Below are 19818 nucleotides of genomic sequence, written 5' to 3'. Positions count from 1 at the left end.
GTGGTGGTCGTATTTGATGCGCCTGATCGTAGTTTCACTCCTTCCTGTTTCTTCGTGGCTGCAGTCTTTTCTCTTGACAGCCATCGTCGCCAGGAGTGCCAAAAGTCAAAAACATGTTTGCGCTGCGGTCTCGTTCGTCTCCCCGCCAACTTCCAACTTCGTCACCCACTTTCCAGACTCCAGTTCACCGCAGCTAACAATAGCCCTGCACCACAGTTAGCAAATACCTCTTCGGTAACGCCAACAAAGAATCCATCATCGAACTGCCCCAAGGCCAGCTATACATCGTCCGCCCCCGATCGCTCAAAGGCTATTCCGAACTCATCTTCAAAGACGCTGCTGCCTCGATCCGACGAACCGGCCAAGAATACCAGTACCAGCTCGTCATCCAACGTGTCTACGAAGAAGGCGAAGCAGAGCTCGTAGGAGAAGACGGCACACAAGACGACCGACTCGACGGTGTAGCCTCAGACAAGGACGAAAAGACTTTTCTGCTCGACCAGGACCTGCACTTCCGTGTTGACATCAGAGACGACGGCGAAGTTGTCCTCGGTTGGCTCGACCTCAGCGGTGACGACGGCGACTTGTTCGAATTTGTCTGCGACCCTTCGGCAACCCCCGAAACCGCTTCATCCTTTGCTCTCGTAGCTGCCCAGTGCCAGTACGAGCGCAAGTACCGCAAGCCTCGCGACCTCGCTACCGACCAAGAACTGCGCGAGTTCAGCTTCGAGCACGAAGACCCTATACCACAAGCGAGTCCCATCCAGAGCCCCTCACGCTCCCCTATCATATCTCGCTCTCCCACCATCTCTCCACCTCCAACCACGACACGTATGCCATCCCTAAACCAGTCCAACTCCGGCGTCAAGCGTAGTGAAGCCATGCCCAGGACTACCAGATCTGGCAAGGCCCCTCTCCGGACCTACGAGGAGGCTCCGACCATCGCTCCTTCGGCAAACAAGGCTCCTGAGGCTCGCGAAACTCTGGCTGATCAAGATGTCCAACTCCACCTCTTCGACTTCCAGTCCGGCACTTTCGTGCAGCAAGCCGAGAGCGTCAACGCTACCGTCACAGAAATTGGCAACTGGAAATACTGGCTTCAACTGAACAGTGACGACAGAGACTGGCTCGGTCAAGAAGTTGTTCCCGAACTCAACCCCGTCTTCAACTTCGAGTACCTCTCCTTCATCTTCAATCACTACAGCGAAGACGGCAATGCTTACTCGTGGCTTTTGCGCTTCAAGGAGAAAGAATCATTGGAGGAGTTCCAACAAGGTCTGATGCAGGCTCTCTGGGAGCACTCCAACCAGACCAAGTGGCTCAAAGCAAAGGACACCGAGAGAGACTACGTCCTCGATGCCTTCAACGACCTCGTCCTGGAGGATAAGGATGACGAGAGAGAGGCCGAGGCTCGTGAAGAAGACGAACAAGAGGAGGAAGAATACTACGACCAAGAGGAGGACGAAGACGATGGACAAAGAAGCGAGCACTACGACAGTGACGAATCGGAGGATGACGTTATCACAAGAGACGAAGATGGAAACGTCAACTCTCAGCTTGCTGTCGGCTACAAGCACGACCGCTCGTTCGTCGTCAGAGGCTCCAAAATCGGTGTCTTCAAGCACACCCCTGACAACCATCTCGAATTCTCCACCAATATTTCAAAGGTCGAGACACCTGGCGGCAAAGTCTTTAACCCCAAAAAGATCATGCTACACGCCGAGGATCGCAACATGATCATGCAAGATGGTGACAACCCTAACTCTCTCTTCCGCATGGACCTTGAGTATGGCAAGATTGTCGATGAGTGGAAGGTTCACGATGACATTCCTGTCAACACCTTCGCCCCCGAAAAGGTATGCCGATTCTCGTTTATCTCTGCTCGAACCACTTTTACTAACTCGGGTGTAGAAATTCAGTCAGATGACTGGCGAGCAAACCTTCTTGGGATTGTCCAACAATGCTCTGTACCGTATCGATCCTCGTCTGCAAGGCGACAAGCTCGTTGAGTCGGAGCTCAAGCAATACGCCACGAAGAACGGCTTCACCGCTGCGGCCACAACCGACAAGGGATACATTGCCGTCGCTTCAAGCAAGGGTGATATTCGTATGTTTGATCGTCTCGGAATCAACGCAAAGACACACATTCCTGCTCTGGGTGACCCGATCATCGGTCTCGATGTTTCCGCTAATGGCCGTTGGGTTCTTGCTACTACTCGCACTTACCTCTTGCTCATCGACGCACTGCAGAACGATGGCAAGAATGAGGGCAAGCTGGGTTTCGAAAAGTCATTCGCCAAGGACTCAAAGCCTCAGCCGCGTCGTTTGGCTCTTACACCAAGTCACGTCGCTCAGTTCCAGCATGAGACAAAGGTTGCTCTGTCTTTCACACCCGCCAGATTCAACACCGGTCCTGATTCAGACGAGACCACCATCATTACCGCAACCGGACCTTTCATCATCACTTGGAGTCTCAAAAAGGTTCTGGCCGGACGCAAGGATCCTTACAGCATCAAGCGTTATGCCGAAGACGTCAAGGCAGACAACTTCCGCTTCGGCAGTGACAAGAATATCGTGGTGGCTCTTCCCAACGAGGTCAACATGGTAGCCAAGAGAGCACTGCAAAGACCAACTCGCGAGAGCATCATGGCCACTCCTAGAAAGACTGGCCGTGGCAGCTATCTCAGCAGGAATGACATCGTCAACAGCCCTTACTAAGTATGTTTGTAGATCACGACGAAACGATTATTCTTCACTTCTCGGGGATGGAATTTTTGAGAGAGAGAGAGAAAGGTCGTGCTTAGCTAGCTCTTCGATTTTAGATACCATGGATGTTTCCTTCCTGATTCAAATCAAGCCTATGACTCCTTTCCCGATCACTCTGCTATAATCTCGTTGGTGTCGAACTTGATCAGATGTTCGGACCACTCTTCCGAGAAGGAGCTCTCTCCGGTGGGTTGATATTGACTTTGAATGGTCTGTGCACCTAAACGCTTGTTTTGAGCGCCGACGACTTCATTCGCTGGGACCCTCCCAAACAGTCTCTTCTTGATGTCAAAGTTGGAAGGCCGAGTATTGTTTCCAACCGGAATTGGTGACAAGTTACCCTTACAATCCTTTAGCAGCTGCATCTCAGAAGTGGAGGCGCCGGCCCGCGCTTGTTGATGATGATGACGACCACATATGACGAGGATTCCTGCGACTCCTTCCTAGTACATCCCTCTCTGCTCTGGATGTATAGAGTGCAACACTCACTTAGAAATGCACAAACATCTCTGAGTCCAGGGCCTGACCAGAGGGGGCCTGGCACATCTGGCAGTACTGCACTATGCATATATCTTTATGCTTGTGTTGGTAGGACAAAGACTTAGCATCCTGACCGTAGAGGCTGACAACTGCAAACTCTCTAGTTCCTCCGCAACATGAATAAAGCAGTGAAGCGAAGATTGCAGTTGCTTGATGTAAGTGGCCATTGAAGGACGCTCGCAGGCAAGTGCGACCGACTTGGAACAATGATGTGTGGAGCTAGCCCAGAAGGGTTTATTGCTGACCACAGAGCGTATCTCGACGACTTCGCAAGGGTGTTGCGTGAATTTACGTATTCTCAAGCCGACACCGCAGAGGCTTCGAGCTGTGCATGGGAGATTGTGTTGCACAACATACGCACTTCATCACGTGGAGTCCCCGTTTGCTGGAAACCTCTCTGCCTCTTCCCCGAGCGCAGTCTGACCCAACGACCAAGGCTGTGGTGCGAGTGGCACAGCATCCGAAACCGCTCTCCCGTGTCTCTCAACCCCCCTTTCGCGGCTTGCTCGACGATAAAATTCTTCGTGTCCATCAACACGACGGAAGCATGGGCTAAAAAGCTGGCCCACTCCATCAGCAACCAACATCATGGATATAAACCCTACTAGTGCTGCCGACCGATATCCTGGAGGTATACCCAAAGGAGCTGAGGATCGGGAGGCATACATCTTGAACCAGCAGGCAATGTTCGGTGGTGGTACCCATGCTCCTCTGTCCAGACGCCGCAAGACGGTCGTCGGTATTCCCAACTATGGCGAGTTCATTCGCAGCTATGACGATCGAGCCAGCGAACAACGTCGTCGAGCGAGAAAGGATAGTCACCAATCTCCCTACGACGACAAGGACGACCTCTCGCACGACAACGTCCACTTTGGGAACGACTCTCTGCCACCTTCCTTCTCCTCGACCGCGTCCTCCAATGCCGACAAGCGCTCTTCGACTCACGTGCCTCTGTCTAAGAAGCAAATTACGCCGAGTTCAAGACACAGTCGACATGGTTCCACCTCCAGACCCAAGCTACCTGAGTCTTTCATGAGCGCTCCCGATATGCCACCGCCAGACAGCCCCGATACATTCAAGAGGAAGATCCATGAGCACACGGCCCATTTCTACGCTTCGCAGAAGCAACGCAGCCACTCGCGACCGCGTCACAAGTCTCTCCTTAGCTCTTGTCTCTATGAACACCCGCCTCAACCTGCTCAGGTTGCACCTCCTCAGCCTCTGATCGCACCCAATGAACACATGCCTGTCACTGCCTACGCTCTCTGGCGCCAGGACTGCGATGAGCAGTTGAAGGATAAGTCAGCCATGACTCACGTCCCCGTTCCCTCGATCCCAACATGCTCAGAATGTGCCAATGCCTCTATCCTTGGTGGTCAGGCGGCCCAAATTGCCTGCGGTCACAGTCTTGACAAGGTCTTTCGCACTGCCATCACCGAGAGAACCGGTTCATTCGCCTTCAGCAAAACCTATTTCGCCATCCTCAAAGGCGAACGTCAACGCTGGCATACCGACCGCTTTGGAGCTTGCAAGCCTAGCGTCAAGCCTCGAATCGTGGCTGATGCACAGCAGCTGTTCATCCTCATCAACGACCTCTTTGAGCTCGAGAAGCTGCGTATAGTTGAGGCTGCTGAGATGTTGCCTGAGCATGTTCCCGCGCATGAGCCTTATCACACTCCTGATTACTTCAAGTTCAGACCTGATAAGCGTGACGTCTGGTAGTCTTCGCCCAGTTTTCCACGACAAAACAAGTACGTCCATGGAGGCAGGGTTCGAATGATACAGGTACAGGATCAAAGAGACTAGTACAAGAAGGGAGGACTTGGGCGTCTAGAGAAAAAAATAAGCATAGGATAAACATCGCTGGTCGATCGATTCTTCATGCTTGACGGAAGATGCGGGAAGGTCGAGTCTTGCAAACGAGATTTTGTGCTGGCACAATGTCTTTTGTTGACTTTGCGACTCTGCAGCTCCCCCACTGTTCCCGTCTTCGCTTCACTTCTCTTCAAATAATTGCCAAAAGAGACAAAGATAGATAAATACTCCATATCATGCTTATGTTTGAACCTCTCCGAAGTGCCGGTGCATTTTACAGCCGACAAGTCGTTGTACGTCCCATAGAAGGACAGGATTGCAGGTTGCAAGGTGGACGTCTGGAACTTTGGCCATCATTATCGACAAAGCATTTTTCTGTTAACATCGTCTAGCTCCACAGTGTTGCTGACGCGTTGACTGTCGAATTTCATCATCGCTACCAACCGGTCAGATATGCAGATGTTGACTCAACAATCCATCACCATGCGAAGGCTGACACGCCATCGGGTTATTTGTTCCACCGAGCCCTCCGGCATCGTTTCAACTCGAGTCCGCATGTGTGGCATAGCTCGAGGTATCTGTACCAACGCTCGACTTTCACATCTTTCCTTATTGTCTTCCCAAAGAGCAGAAACCATAACCTCGTGTCATCACATCTTGAACGCTACATTTGCTTCATCAAATCCAATACTCACAGATCTCTATACGATATTGAAATCCTGCTTATCGGAATCGAAACATTCTTTCCACGTCTCAACTGGTGTATGACAATACAACCATGTCCTCACCCTTCGAACGCCTGCCCCCAGAGCTGTTCTCTGCAATCTGCTCCACTATTCGCGACTCCCAAGAGTCGCCTCGTGGATACCACACCACCTTCCTCGCTCTCAGCCTCGTCAGTAGAAAATGTCGACTCTACACTGCACCTTACATCTTCATTAGACTTTTCCTCGGAGAATCATGTCTCGGAGACTCTGCAACGAGTCTTGGGAACTGCATCTCCACGCTCGGCCACCTGGATGTACTCGACGATATTGCAGAAATCGATGTGGTCATGCCGGTGGCTGGTGGGAAATGTGCGTGGGAATATGAAAGAGAGAGTGTGGTGAGGTTGTTGCAGAGCTTCCCGAAATTGAAAAAGCTTTACATCCGGACTGGTGAGGAGTTGACCGTGGGGCTTGTTGATGAGGTCCAACAAGTCCTGACGAAACGCTCTGATTCGGGAGGAAACTCATTTGGACATTATTGGTGGTGGTACTCGATGGACAGTCAAAGTGAAGGACGGATATATGGAGATGAGAAATCGGTAACGAGGTCAAACTGTCGAATGGTCAGGTTACTTAGGCGAGGGAAGCGACGACCGCCGTTCGTGTGTTCGTATCAGGATATCCAGGGGCACCATGCAACACGAGGTATCGTGGTGTCGAGTCACCTAACATATCTCTTCGTGCTCGTTTGACGGCTCGACGTTCTCTAGTGTCGTTCAAAAGGGGCAGATAGCAATCAACAGCATTCATCACTTTTTACGTGGCAAACAGCAAACGAAACAGTATTCAGCAAACATCAAAGACCACAAAGGCAAAAAGAAAATGATCACCATGGGTAGGAGTCGAACCTACGACCTCACGATCCTTGAAAGAGTGTGATATCAAAGCGAGCGAAAGTCAAACGATAGTGTCGGATCGGGTGTGCTGACCGCTGCACCACCGTGGTCAGAAGGTAACACAACTAAACTAGTATAACAAGCTTGACAAACAGAGGCATGTGGTTGGTGCTTAGCCATTTGCACTCAGATGCCTACCACCCTCGGAGCCTCGTCGGAAACTCCCTCATACCGTCTCGCCTCCCCACACCTCCCCCTTCTGTTCTGTTGACCTTTATATCTTCTAAACAGTGTGGTCCCGATTCACGTTGTCAGTCTGATCCTGCTTGAGGTCATTGTCATTCGTGTTCTGCAAGCTTTGTTTGGAAGGGCGGAAACAAGTTATTGCTCAGAATGTTGATTACATTTATTCCTTGACCTGGCTTCTTTTTTTCCGGAAGTCCAGTGTCTGGTTATATCTATATGACTACATAATTGTGGGTATATCAAGCCATACCCATCCCTTTCCTCCTTCATGTTTCCGCAACTCAATCTGCCACCAGAAAAAAAAAGATTAGATAACACAAGACTCAAGAAGAGGCCAGTTCTTCTTGCAGCAAGAAAAGTAAAAGTTAAATCTCCTTCCCGAGGAACATTACAAAAAAAAAAAAGGATTGGCAAAAGAGAAATCGTCGCCTGCAACGATGCTGAGAAAGGAAGAAGAAGAAATCAAACACCGCCAACAGTGACCTCGAGCTGCGAAGGCGAAGCCACAGAAAGTAACCCAGCCATGTCAACGCCACCAGTAGGCGTGACATCATCATATGCAAACGCATAGCCCTTGCCATCAACCTCATAGTCATGCACGTACTTGCTATACCAGTTGGCAGCTCTGCCGCTCTTGGTGTAGTAGCCCGACACATCAGACATGGGTTGAACGTTACCTCCACTGAGCAGCAGAGTCGAGCGATGGAAGGCAGCGCAAAGTCTAGGCACCACAGCACGATGGACGTCGTTATCGGAAGCTTGGATGGCAAAGGGACCGCCGTTGCAGCCGAAGATGTCGGCGGCCGAGGGTTTGGCGTAGGGTCTGTTGTCGCCGTCGCAGTAGAGGTAGTCGCCGGTGGTTTTGCAGTTGACCAGGCCGGCAGAGACTTGAGTGTCGATGGTGAGTGAGGTGGTGGCGTAGTGGCTCCACACGTCGTTTACGTAGGAGGTCCAGTAGTCTGAGAAGGCGTTTGGGTATAGTGAAATGTAATCGTAAGGGGCAAGTACGCGCAGGGCATTGGAGTTTGCATCAACGGCGCAGAGGTCAGCCCATGGATATCCATCGATGCAGGTCTGCTCTTCGAGGTCGGCGCAAATGTCTTCGACGGCTTGGGTGTGGACACCTTCTGCTTGCAGGACAGTGCCGTCACACGCAGTCAATTTCTGACCCAGCGGTAGACCCACAAAGTCGACGTAACTGAGGTTGGTGTAGATGGCTGATTCCAGGTAGGTCAACTCGATGAAGCCCCAGTTGACAGCTGACGAAGGATCGGAAGGGTTGACGGCAGACGGCTCGACCAGAGCGACTTGGCCACCAGCATTGACGGTGAAGAACTGCAAGTTGCCATCGGCAAACCAGATGCGGCCAGCGCTGATGTAGCCAGGAAGAGAGATCGACACAGTCGAGCCTTGGGCACCGAGAGGAATAGCAACGTCTTCTGTGATGGGTTGTGGTGTCGTGGCTGATGTAGCTGGAGGATAGTACCAAGTACCGTCGGGATGTAACATGACGAGAGCATTGTTGCTGTCTCTACCTGTAACATATGCCCTGACATTTGAGCTTGCCATCTTGTTGACGAAAGACAGTTCGATATAATCCGAGTCTACAGCGGCGAACATGTTGACCGGAGGACGTGACGCAGCGGCTGTTACTGCGTCTGCTTGTATTGACTCTGTGGTGTTGATGGTGTTGTCGTCTGTAAGAATGACATGGTTGGCATCTCCAGGTGTGATAGCAAATGGTGCAGCCATGGTAGGCACCGCCAGCAGAGCCGTAAAGGCACATGAAAGCGCCGTCGAGAAACGCATGATGTGATAGATTCGAGACAAGAAGCACAGCTATCTTTGTCCCAAATATGTATTGTTGAAGGATGTTTGTCGGGTGGCTGATTAGTAAGAGGACGAGTATGTGAGTGATATTGAGGTGGATGGAAAGTCGGTTAGTTCTGGCCACAAGACATACATACTTATAAGACCTCAATCCCCCACAATATAGGAGAGAAAATCTTATCCTTCTATCCAACGGTATAAAGCCGTTGGAGAGGTTGGCTGGGTGGCGCGGATGATAATACAGGTGCCGAGAGGGGGCTCGTCAACTACTATACTCATTATGCACGTCCATGCGAGCAGGTTGTCCCGAAAGCTGAACTCTTAAGTTCATTCTGAAGTCGCGGCAATCTCAGGCCAGTTCTGCTTCGTGCATGCGTTCCTAGAGACATTCAAATTTGACAAGATCCAGACCCGGCATGTCAAAGCTCCACACGTGGAAGTGGAAAATAGGGAGAAAATAAGGCTGGAAGCCGTTGATTCCCACGCCACGAAAACGGCGAACAACCATATCAAAACGGTAGATAAAATTACGACGAGGCAGAGACCGCGCAATCACTGCAACGCGCATGACGTGGATTCCGTTCTAATCGTTATGCAAAAATACTGGTTGCGATGGCCTACACAAAAAACAGCACAGCTTCTTTTCATCCGCTCAACTCCTTACCAGACCTCCCCTGGTTACTCGATAGTAGATTAGACAGTCAGCCTCAAACCGCTGGCCGGCGCTCCGATGGCGCAGATCTCGCACACTTTGCAGACTGTACCTTTGTACTGTGCTTGGTACTTGATGCCATCATAGGGGCAGCTTACACTTTGCTCTCCGCTGTAGATCGGCGTGTACGATGCACCACAAACGTCGAATTCGGCGAATGAATCGTATTCGATTTCGACCGCATCGCCAGGTTGGCGTTCGCATACAGCCTTGACCTTCTTTGCCTGGAGGGTCATGTTAGCTTGTATTCTGTGCGTGTGATCAGCATACACTTACGTTCTCCTTGAAACGGGCGTTCGTTCCTCTTTCGATCAATGCGTTCGCGAAGTTGAGAGCACTGCTCAGCTGCTTGTTCTTGTGTGCAAAGTTCATGGCAGTGAACAAGGCCAAGGTCTGGTGTTGAGGCTCAATGGCAGGAACCGTGAAGTAAGCCGATAGTTCAAGAGCCCGCTTCTTGTCCTCTTCAGAGAAAGAGCTCAGATCGGTGGTGCCTCCAACAAGCTCTCTACGAGTCAACTCGACTGACATAGCAAGAACGTATTGGGCAGCGGTTTGAATAAGTTCCTTTGCCTGAAAGATGTTAGTCATACAGCTTTGTTGTGCTTCTCAGCTAAACATACCTCGTTGACTTGTGATTGCGATGAGACAGCGTTGACAATCAAGGTCTGCAAGATCTTGCGGAATATTTGAACACCATCTTCGAGCTTGTTCTTTTGCATCGACTGCTTTCCAGCCTGCAGATCAGTAGTGCTTATCGTCTCAAGATCACCGGGAATGAATGGCAGGATCTTCCGTGAGTCGGTATCCTTCAGTGTGCGGCGAACGTAGTTGATAAGTGGCGGCAGCTCAGGGTTCGCTGGCAAGAAAGTGCGCGAAGCAGTGTAAATCTCCTCGAACCTGGCCTCGAGAGGCTTGAAGTTGACTGCGCCTACTTGCCTGTTCAGGAGGTTCATAGCAGACTCGTAAGACCCAGCGGCGACGTGATCAGCGGCAACCGGTGAGTTACGTGCCCAAACTTCTGCCTCGCTGCTGCCAGCACCTGCTTCCACAGTCTCGACGTTGACGAACTCTTCCTCCGCCTCGGCAAAGCTGTCGTCGCCCATGTCCCAACCAGCAGCATCTTCATCATCTTCTTGCTCAATGTCGGCAGTCTCCTCAGGGACTGCAGTCTCGGCCTCAAGGAAGTCGGCATCATAACCATTGGTTGCGGGAGCGACCTCTTCAGCACCACCATCGGCAAGCATGGCCTTCTCAAATGAAGAAGCACCGGAGGACTTGACGGGCCAATTTGACTGGAAGGTTGGAACAATAACGGCAGGAGTCGATAGCGGCTTTCCAGTGTCGGGCATAGTGACTTGGTCTTCTGTGAGGCCAGCGGCTTCAAGAATGTTTTGGCACTCCTCCTCCATGCCGTTGGCTTTGGCGGTCAAGTAGGCAAGAGGGTACTGATCGATCTCCTTGAGCATGTCGATTCTGGTTTGGACATCACCAAGGTAGAGAGAGTTCTGGAAGCGAGAGGTCATATCGCCACGGTGCTCAGCAATCTTGGCCATTCTCTGCAATTTCGACTCATCACCGGTTGACAAGTACAGGAAAGACAGCTTGTCGAAGTTGCGAAGCTTCTGATAGGTCATCTCAACAACTTGGTGGTTACCGTGAGCCAAAGCCTCGGTGCTCAGGCGTTGCCAGAGCTTGGGACGGTCCAATTGCTTAGCCATCTCAACAGCAACCTCGAGGTTTCCACACTCGATAGCCAACTCGAATCTAGTCTGAGGGTCCTGGACGAATTGAAGAGCGATCTCAGGGTATCCCTTCTTCTGCAAATACGAGATAATGCTCTGACCAACAAGACTCGAGTTCTTGATGATGTTCAGCATCTCATCGTAGTGTCTCTTGACAAGGGCCATCTTGAAACGATATTCCGTTGGATCAATAGTCATGACCTTGGGCTTTGCAGCTCTATCAAGGCAGTAGACGCTTCTACCCTTGACACGGACAAGGTAAACAGTCTGATCGAGAGTGCGAACGATTCCATTGTCGCCGTTCATAAGAGTGTACTTGATGTGGTTGAGGGTTGAGTACAGCAAGACACCAGTGTCATCCCACACAGCGCTCTTGATGCGAATGGTCTCGTGCAGCGTGCTGACCTGTTCCAGGGACTTGTTGACGATAGTGACATTGTGCTTGCTAAGCAGGGCGGCATACAGACCGTCAGAGGACCAGACAACATACTTTACGCCGTTGACAGCAAGTTCGGCAAGCTGCTTCTTCTGCTGAATGTCGTAAAGAACAACCGTAGTAGGAGTAATGAGCAGCAAACAGCCAGTGCCGCCAAAGTAGACGTCAACGGTGCCAGGTGGAGGCTTAATCGTCTTGGTGGTCGAGTTTTGAAGATCCTTGATGTCAATCTGCTGGTTAGGCTGGTTAAAAACAGCGAAGCGATTACGGGCGACAAAGACAGCCGAGGTTGCAGTGCCGCGCAGAGAGTTGGTAGGCTCAACAGCACCAGAAGCATCTCTGGGCAAGTTGATCAATTCGTAGCAACCCCCATCGGCAGGCGAAGTGACTAGAACTGCACGCTCTGCGGGATTGTATGAGATGGCACGCGGCGGTACCCAGGGGCTGCCAAGCTTCTTGAGTGAGAGCATTGAAGGGCTCTCAATGTTCTTGGTAAAGTCGTAGGAGCGGACCTGCTTATCCTTTGTGATGTAGAAGAGGTTGTTCTGGTAAACGGCCGAAGCGGGACGCTCACGTTCGAGCTTGAAGACCATAACACCATTGTCATGACCAGCGGCGAAAAGGTTGATCTCGGGGTGAGCAGCAATTGTCCAGAAACGGTCGTTCTCACGCTTAAATGATTGGACCGAGGAACGTTTGTTGAGATCCCAAACGCGCAAAGTCTTGTCCTCGCCGACGGACAGAATCAAGTCCTGGTGAGGATGGAACAGAGCGGCCGAGGCATTCTGGAAGTGACCTCTGCATGTATCAACCTCCCAAGCTTTTGTTTCACTCATTCTCCAGAGCTTGATCAGGCGATCATCACCAGCCGAGACGATAAGGGGTAGGGTGGGATGGAAAGAGACCCAGTTGACACCACGATCGTGGCCCTCGAGCACGAACTTGACAACAGCATCGGTGTTGCCAAACATATCTGCTTGGTTTGCGTTGGCGCGAGCCATCTGATCTTCAAAAGTCATCGAAGTGGGAGCCGAGTGCTTCTTGCGGAGGCCGGAGATGTCCCAGACGCGGACGGACTGATCGAGCGAGGCAGAGACAACGAGGTCTTCTTTAGGGTGGAACTGAGCGCACATGGCGTAGTGGTTGTGGCCAGTCATTGTGCAGACTAGAGAGGATTGTTAGAGAAAAGGGCTTCACGGAGAGAAGTTAATGGCTGACGTACTCAGCGAGCGGTTCTGCCAGTTCCAGATGCGAATGGTCTGATCGTCCGAGGCTGAAATGATCCAGGGGAGCTCGTGGTGGAAGAAGACGGTACGGACATAGTCGAGATGGCCGTTGAGTGTAAAGAGGCAGCGACGAGTCTGGAGCGACCAGACCTTGATCTTGTAGTCGTCACCGCCGGAGACGAAGAGTGGTTGCGTCTTGTGGAAATCGACACCTCGTACGGGGCCATCGTGTTCTTCGAAGCGATCAATCAAGGTACCCATACGGTAGTCCCATAGCTGGATAGTGGAGGAGTGTAGAGAGACGAGGATCCATGGTCTTTACGTGATCAGTATGCTGGCAGGTCTAGATTGTCTGGATTGAATGCGCACCGCTTGGGATGGAAGGCAATGCCCTTTGCTCTCGACGACTTGGACTCGAACTGTGACAGATTAGAATAAAGTCAAGCTGCAGAGGTGAAGAAGCTCGCGGACCTTTGTGAGCATGGTGGGATATGTGTTGGACGACATGTTGATTGTATTTATAGAGCCGAAGCCGCAGCTTCACGCATCGAGGTACGGGCTGTGCGCAATTGCCAGAGGAGTCTTGCCGGATGCGCAGCAGCTGGCGACGACGGAGCGGCGGACGGGGATAGAATTGGTGGAGTTGGTAGAGGATGGAATGGGTTGTTACAGCTAGGTACTGCTTGTCAAGTTGTCCTTACTGCCACGTCTGTTTCGCTCCCTGAATCCATCCCTTCTCCACGCTTGCCAAGCCTACCGCTCCTTCCACCTGTAACCAACCCACCTCTTCCGCTACTGCTCCTGCTTTACTGACCACATATATTCAAATTCTGACCTTGTCGATTCCTATCTGGCAGTTGACCTCTTTCCGTCCACAAACATGTCCTAGCTGTTGATCGACTCCCGGCAGGAAGGAGCTCCACATAGTCGCCCATTCCATCCGAGTCTTTGAGCTTCCCCATCATTCGTCCATGCTCCGTCGGCGTCATATCCCTCTCAAACCAACAATGTATCGCAATCATTCACCTTCGGCCTCTTTCTAGTATCTAAAATCTTGTCTCCTTGTTTGCCATCGAGCATCTGCGACAAACAGCCATTCTATTGCTCCTGCATGATGCCGCCTCCTGTCTCCGGTCCACCACTTTCACCTCTCCCGTCGTATCCTTGATTGAGCCTTCACGCCTCGGACCCTTTACGAGCCTCAGCGGATCGAACAAGATCATGTCATATAGTCTCGCGGCTGATTCGTACCTCCCTTCATCACCTCTCAAATCCGCCGATTCCGGATATGCACCACTCGATGCGACAGACTCCATCGCTATCTGGCAAGCTTCGCCATCCGAACCTGTCTCGACTCCGCAGAAATACTACGATTTCGATATAGAAGAGCTGTCAGAAGACAACGTGGACGATTCCTGTTATGCCCAGGTCCTACATCCGTACGAGCTGGAAGAGGTCGACACTCCTGTCGCGAATCGAAGTCACGTCAACCAATTTATTGAGATCGACGAAGAAGATGGTGGACAGGATACTCCCGAGTCCGGATCTACTGCTCTTGCTCATCGTTTGCGTCGTATACGCTGGCAACCTGCATCTCGACCTTCCGACTCGATACGTTCATCACCTGTCCCATCCAACCCGCGCAAGCGCGTACGGTCAGAGGCCTTAGATACCGACACCGACTCGGATGGTTTCGACAGTTCATACACACGTTCTGAACCCCCGCGAATGCGCCGACGTGTTCATGGGCCTGGAATCGCACCTGCTATGGCCACTCCTTCGGCCGTGAGCGATGCATCTACCCCTCGGGCAACCACGACTACCCCTACGTCCGACGAATTGATGGATGTCGACGAACAAGCCGCCTAGGTATGCGGAAATCCTCTTCCGCTCATGTCCCTTCTTTACGATTTTACGTTTTTGAGCGTCCTTCCGATATACCCGATTTGCGTTATCCTTTTTATCAACGAAATATCAAATACCCTTTCGAACAACATACGACCTTGTTATCCTCGGCGTACTTTTGCAATAAATATTCATCCGTCCTTGTCGTGTCGCTTTGCAGGTCTCTGGTCTTATGCTCGGATGCTCGCGTGATGTTGGTGTCCTGATCGCGTCACGCGTCCATATCTACTTGAACTTGCTCAGTCCACCTCAGTTTTGCACAAACCAGTCACGAATCACACGGACAGCTGATCACTGGTCTTGCTGCCTGCTCCAGAGTAGTCGCTTCGATCTCTCGCTTATGTCAGCCGATGGGCCATCTCCAGCTATAAAAACTCCTCGGACCCTTCATCTGTCTTCTCCTTCGTTCATTCACAGGTAGGTCTTTAGTATGTAGGTATCCCTTTTTTCACTTCATCTATCCGCCATCTATCTGCTTTTCCTTAGTTCTCTTTTCTTCTGTCTGCTATATATCTGCCATTTATCTGCTTTCTCAATGTGAATCGCGGACTTCATTGCTCTCTTGGTCTGCGGACTGGGAAGTGGAGAAGTCTACTTGTTGCTGTGCACCCTACACACATGTTCGTCCATGCTGATTCGAACCTGTCATGTTTATCTCTCACTGTCGTTGTTCGTCGTTTACAACATCGTCAATGTGTAAAGCAATTCTGCCAAGACCTATTGCTGAGAGCACCACCCTGTTACCAACTGATGATGTCTCCGGCGGACACACGTTTGTCTTCTTTGTGTTCTCTAGCTATCCGTTTGTGCTCATATGCTACTCTCTCAGCTTGTACGAGTGGTATATGTGGTAACATCGCTGATTCGGAGACATATTTCGGGGTTACGAGCTGAGTCTTTTTGACGCTGTGATACGCTGCAATATTGATAACGAATCGACGAGTTACCTGGAGCAGGACTTGGAGAGCTCCGGCCCTACCATGCACATTAACTAGTATGTTCTAATAAGCCCTCACTTACAAAAGAGACCTATCGTGAAAGCAAGTTGTCATCAACAGTGTTGTTGCAATGTTGCCTGTAGAGATGTTAGCGATGACGCGCTTGGTGGTCTAGGCGTTGATTGGCCAGATGGTGCAGCAGCACAGCTGTCCCGACTCCCCAGACAATCTAAGTTAGGGAGAGGTGTTGCCATAATACCATATCACTCTATATAACCCGGAGCTGATCACAGTTTATCCCGCCGCAGCATCACGCCGTCGGCCGCAAGCATCAGCAACATGGCCAACCCCCAAGGATACCCTGCGCAGGGCTATTCGCAGGAAGAATACGACCAATCGCAGTCCGGCACCCCCGTGCCTGCTCCCTCCCAAGTCCCAGCAAAGAAGAAGCGAGCCTACGCTGGTCAGGCCTTTGAATTCGGCACCGGCGCCAATGCTGGCCAGCCCGTGACACAGACTGCCCCTCCTGCCGCCGCCTACGGCGCTGCTCAACCCGCTGCTGGCTACGGCTACGGCGCCCCGGTCCAACAGCCCGCTGGCTACCCTGACCCTCAGCAACAACAACCTGCTGCAGGATACGGCGCTCCTGCCCCTGGGTACCAGCCTCCAGATGCCTATGGTGCCGCTCCCGGAGGAGTCCCAGGCATGACACAACAGTTTTCGCAGATGGGCATGGCACCGCAACAACAACAACAGCAACCCGCACAAGCCCCTCAGCAAGCCGCCCCTGCTGCCCAGCGTCTGAACCCTCTTCAGCCCGTCGACATCAGCGTTCAAGGTGCTCCCTTCCATGTCTCGGATCTGGATCTGCCTCCTCCCCCCATTATTCTACCTCCTAACGTACGTCTCGAACCCCGTCGTCAGACTGGCAGTCTGGATAGCTCTGCCCTCGACCCGTCACTAACATGTGCTACAGTCCAGCGTAACCCCCTCTCCCAACGCGAACTGCCCGCCCAAGTACGTTCGCTCGACATTGAACGCCATTCCTTCAACAAACTCGCTCCTCAAGAAGTCCAAGCTTCCCTTCGCCCTTGTTATCCAACCATACGCTACTCTCCACGACGCCGAGGACGACGTGCCTGTCCAGCCCGACCAGGTTATTGCAAGATGTCGCAGATGCCGTACCTACATCAACCCCTTTGCCACTTTCCTCGACCACAGCCACCGATGGCGCTGCAACATGTGCAACCTGACCAACGATGTTCCCCAAGCCTTCGATTGGGACAACATGAAGCAACAAGCCATTGACCGCTGGCAGCGTCCCGAGCTGAACTACTCGGTCATGGAGTTTGTGGCTCCTCAAGAGTACATGGTCAGAGCCCCACAACCTCTGGTATACCTTTTCTTGTTCGACGTCAGTGTCGCGTCGGTCCAGAGTGGTCTCCTTGCCACTGCTGCCCGCTGTGTCGCCGAGTCGCTCGATCGCATTCCCAACGCCGACCGCCGAACTCGCCTTGCTTTCATGGCTGTTGACTCGAGCCTGCACTACTTCACCATCCCTAACGACGCCAGCGGTACCTCGGACTCGAACATGCTGGTTGTGAGTGATCTTGACGAGCCTTTCCTTCCTACACCAGACGGTCTTCTTGTCAGCTTGGCCGATTCGCGTCAAAACATCGAAACCTTCCTGGGCAAGCTTCAGTCCATGTTCCAAAACACTCAGAATGGTCTCTCGGCCATGGGCTCGGCCATGCGTGCTGGACACAAGATGATTTCTCACGTTGGTGGAAAGATGGTTGTTTTGACAGCCTCGCTACCCAACCACGGTTATGGCAAGCTCGACATGAGAGAAGACAAGAAACTTTTGGGCACAAGCAAGGAGAGCTCTCTGCTGCAGACGGCCAACGCCTTTTACAAGAGTTTTGCGGTCGAGTGTTCAAAGACTCAGGTCTCAATCGACATGTTCCTCTTCTCTTCACAGTACCAGGATGTTGCTTCTCTGAGCAACTTGCCCAGATACACTGGAGGCCAGACATACTTCTACCCGGCTTGGAGCGCCGCCCGTACCGAGGATGCCATCAAGTTTGCAACAGAGTTCAGCGACTACCTATCTTCAGAGATTGGCCTCGAGGCCGTGTTGCGTGTCAGAGCCACCACTGGACTACGCCCAAGCACTTTCTACGGAAACTTCTTCAACCGCAGCTCCGACCTCTGCGCTTTCCCTGCCTTCCCTCGCGACCAAGCATACGTCGTCGAGATTGCCATCGATGAGTCAGTCACAAAACAGTTTGTCTGTTTGCAAGCTGGTGTTCTGCACACTACATGTAATGGCGAGCGTCGCATTCGCGTCATGACCCTGTCAATCCCCACTACACAAAACTTGGCAGATGTCTACTCGAGCGCTGATCAACAAGCCATCGCCGTCTACTTCAGTCACAAGGCCGTCGAGAGGGCCTTGTCCAGTGGTCTTGATGCCGCCAGAGATGCTCTTCAAGCCAAGATCATCGAGCTTCTTCAGACATATAAGAAGGAGCTTGCAGGTGGTAACATGGGTGGTGGTGGTCTTCAGTTCCCTGTCAATCTCAGAGGTCTGCCAACTCTGTTTTTGGGTCTCATCAAGAACGTAAGTAAAACCGTTGCAAATTTAGAAGCCACACATACTAACATGACTGCAGCTTGGTCTCCGCAAATCTGCCCAGATTCCTAGTGACCTTCGTTCAGCAGCCTTGTGTCTACTTTCGACACTACCCCTGCCCTTGATGATCCAATACATCTACCCTCGCCTGTACTCGTTGCACGACATGCCCGAGACTGCTGGTCTTCCTGACCCGACGACCGGTGCTATTGCCTTGCCTCCTCCGCTTAACTTGACTTCGGCCAATGTCGTTCCCTTTGGTCTCTACCTCATCGACGACGGTCAGACACAGTTCTTGTGGCTTGGCCGCGACGCAGTTCCAGCACTGGTCATGGACGTTTTCGGTACCGATGATAAGAACGCACTGAAGCAGGGCAAGACTTCATTGCCCATCATAGACAGTGAGATGAACGAGCGTGTACGCGCTGTGGTCGAGAAGAGCCGAGACCATCGTGCCAAGGGCTGCGGTAGCATCGTCGTGCCCTCGCTATATCTCGTTCGCGAGGACGGTGACCCAAGTCTCAGATTGTGGGCTCAAAGCCTTCTCATCGAGGACCGTGCCGACATGGCTGTCAGCTCTGCTCAATTCATTGGCATGTTGAGAGAAAAGGTAAGCACTTTCTAGAGCACAATGATCTCTGGCTCAGATCGCTAACTGGCACAACTACAGGTCATGCAATAAAGTTTTTTGATACCACCAAAGGCAACGGCAAGGACCAGGAAGGTTTACACAGTTGTCTGGACTCTTGACGAAGAGTAGAGCATCCGATGAGCCCATGAGGAGGATTGGAAGCAAGATAGTCGAAATGAAGCAACCCCCAAATATCGCGTGGTAACCCTTTTTAGACCAAAAAACGAAGGAAGAGGCGCTTTACAAACCTATTCGTTTAACCCTGGTACCTATTTCATCCAAAGGCCTTGATGCAGGAACCACATGATCCATGCCACAATCGTAAAGTTTTAGGTTTTGCATGCACAGCTGTAGGTGTTTGGGAGTAAGTAAGGCGTGCGGCTGAAATGAAGACAGCCTTCGGAACGTGATGTCGGGTAGGTAGTTGGATGTAGATAGCTGATATACCGAGCTGAGTGACCAAGCTGACATTTGGACCAGGGCAGGGGCAACGAAACAAGGCAAAATAGGCAAATAGGCTTTTCTCATGGCTCCCTCGTACCTTGGCCACGTACCTTTTTGCAGCCCTTGCCTGGCGAATTGCTGCTTTCCGATCTTGGTCTCCACGTTTGGCCGACGCCCATTCGAGTTATCCGAGACATTATCCTCCTGGTGCCTTGAAGATCTCCTATTTTGGTGGATCACATACGAGAGAGGCGTTTTGCGGTAGAGGTGAGGCGTACCTATTTCGGGTTTTTTGCACAGTGGATCTCATCGTGGGATGTATGGATGAAGGCGTCGGAAGGGCAGAAGA

General features: G+C 51.8%; 7 protein-coding genes across 7 annotated transcripts; 5 read left to right on the top strand and 2 right to left on the bottom strand.

Annotated features, from left to right (window-relative positions):
• Window positions 1-113: 113 nt before the first annotated feature.
• On the top strand, window positions 114-2718 carry M436DRAFT_74070 (VID27-domain-containing protein; the record flags this gene model as incomplete). The annotated part of the gene is made up of 3 exons (XM_013570546.1): window positions 114-132; window positions 217-1856; window positions 1912-2718. 3 exons carry the CDS (start codon window positions 114-116, stop codon window positions 2716-2718), a joined length of 2466 nt encoding a protein of 821 aa, XP_013426000.1.
• Window positions 2719-3894: 1176 nt separating this feature from the next.
• M436DRAFT_83256 (uncharacterized protein) lies at window positions 3895-5028 on the top strand (the record flags this gene model as incomplete). Its single annotated transcript, XM_013570545.1, has 1 exon — window positions 3895-5028. The coding sequence occupies one exon, from the start codon at window positions 3895-3897 to the stop codon at window positions 5026-5028; it is 1134 nt and encodes a 377-aa protein (XP_013425999.1).
• A 329-nt stretch (window positions 5029-5357) lies between these two features.
• Window positions 5358-6580, top strand: M436DRAFT_65136 (uncharacterized protein; the record flags this gene model as incomplete). Its single annotated transcript, XM_013570472.1, has 3 exons — window positions 5358-5414; window positions 5514-6016; window positions 6064-6580. The coding sequence occupies 3 exons, from the start codon at window positions 5358-5360 to the stop codon at window positions 6578-6580; spliced, it is 1077 nt and encodes a 358-aa protein (XP_013425926.1).
• Window positions 6581-7432: 852 nt separating this feature from the next.
• Window positions 7433-8779, bottom strand: M436DRAFT_74068 (glucanase B; the record flags this gene model as incomplete). The annotated part of the gene is made up of 1 exon (XM_013570544.1): window positions 7433-8779. One exon carries the CDS (start codon window positions 8777-8779, stop codon window positions 7433-7435), a length of 1347 nt encoding a protein of 448 aa, XP_013425998.1.
• A 714-nt stretch (window positions 8780-9493) lies between these two features.
• On the bottom strand, window positions 9494-13423 carry M436DRAFT_83254 (Coatomer, alpha subunit; the record flags this gene model as incomplete). Its single annotated transcript, XM_013570543.1, has 6 exons — window positions 9494-9736; window positions 9789-10082; window positions 10133-12855; window positions 12913-13232; window positions 13286-13335; window positions 13388-13423. 6 exons carry the CDS (start codon window positions 13421-13423, stop codon window positions 9494-9496), a joined length of 3666 nt encoding a protein of 1221 aa, XP_013425997.1.
• A 714-nt stretch (window positions 13424-14137) lies between these two features.
• On the top strand, window positions 14138-14785 carry M436DRAFT_83253 (uncharacterized protein; the record flags this gene model as incomplete). Its single annotated transcript, XM_013570542.1, has 1 exon — window positions 14138-14785. The coding sequence occupies one exon, from the start codon at window positions 14138-14140 to the stop codon at window positions 14783-14785; it is 648 nt and encodes a 215-aa protein (XP_013425996.1).
• A 1679-nt stretch (window positions 14786-16464) lies between these two features.
• M436DRAFT_50167 (uncharacterized protein) lies at window positions 16465-19019 on the top strand (the record flags this gene model as incomplete). Its single annotated transcript, XM_013570343.1, has 3 exons — window positions 16465-16659; window positions 16736-18382; window positions 18435-19019. The coding sequence occupies 3 exons, from the start codon at window positions 16465-16467 to the stop codon at window positions 19017-19019; spliced, it is 2427 nt and encodes an 808-aa protein (XP_013425797.1).
• Window positions 19020-19818: the final 799 nt, after the last annotated feature.

Source organism: Aureobasidium namibiae (genome assembly GCF_000721765.1).
Source record: "Aureobasidium namibiae CBS 147.97 unplaced genomic scaffold scaffold_12, whole genome shotgun sequence".
Classification (NCBI taxonomy): domain Eukaryota; kingdom Fungi; phylum Ascomycota; class Dothideomycetes; order Dothideales; family Saccotheciaceae; genus Aureobasidium; species Aureobasidium namibiae.
The sequence above is the reverse complement of the archived record's forward strand: the minus strand, read 5'-3'. Positions and strand labels throughout refer to the sequence as shown.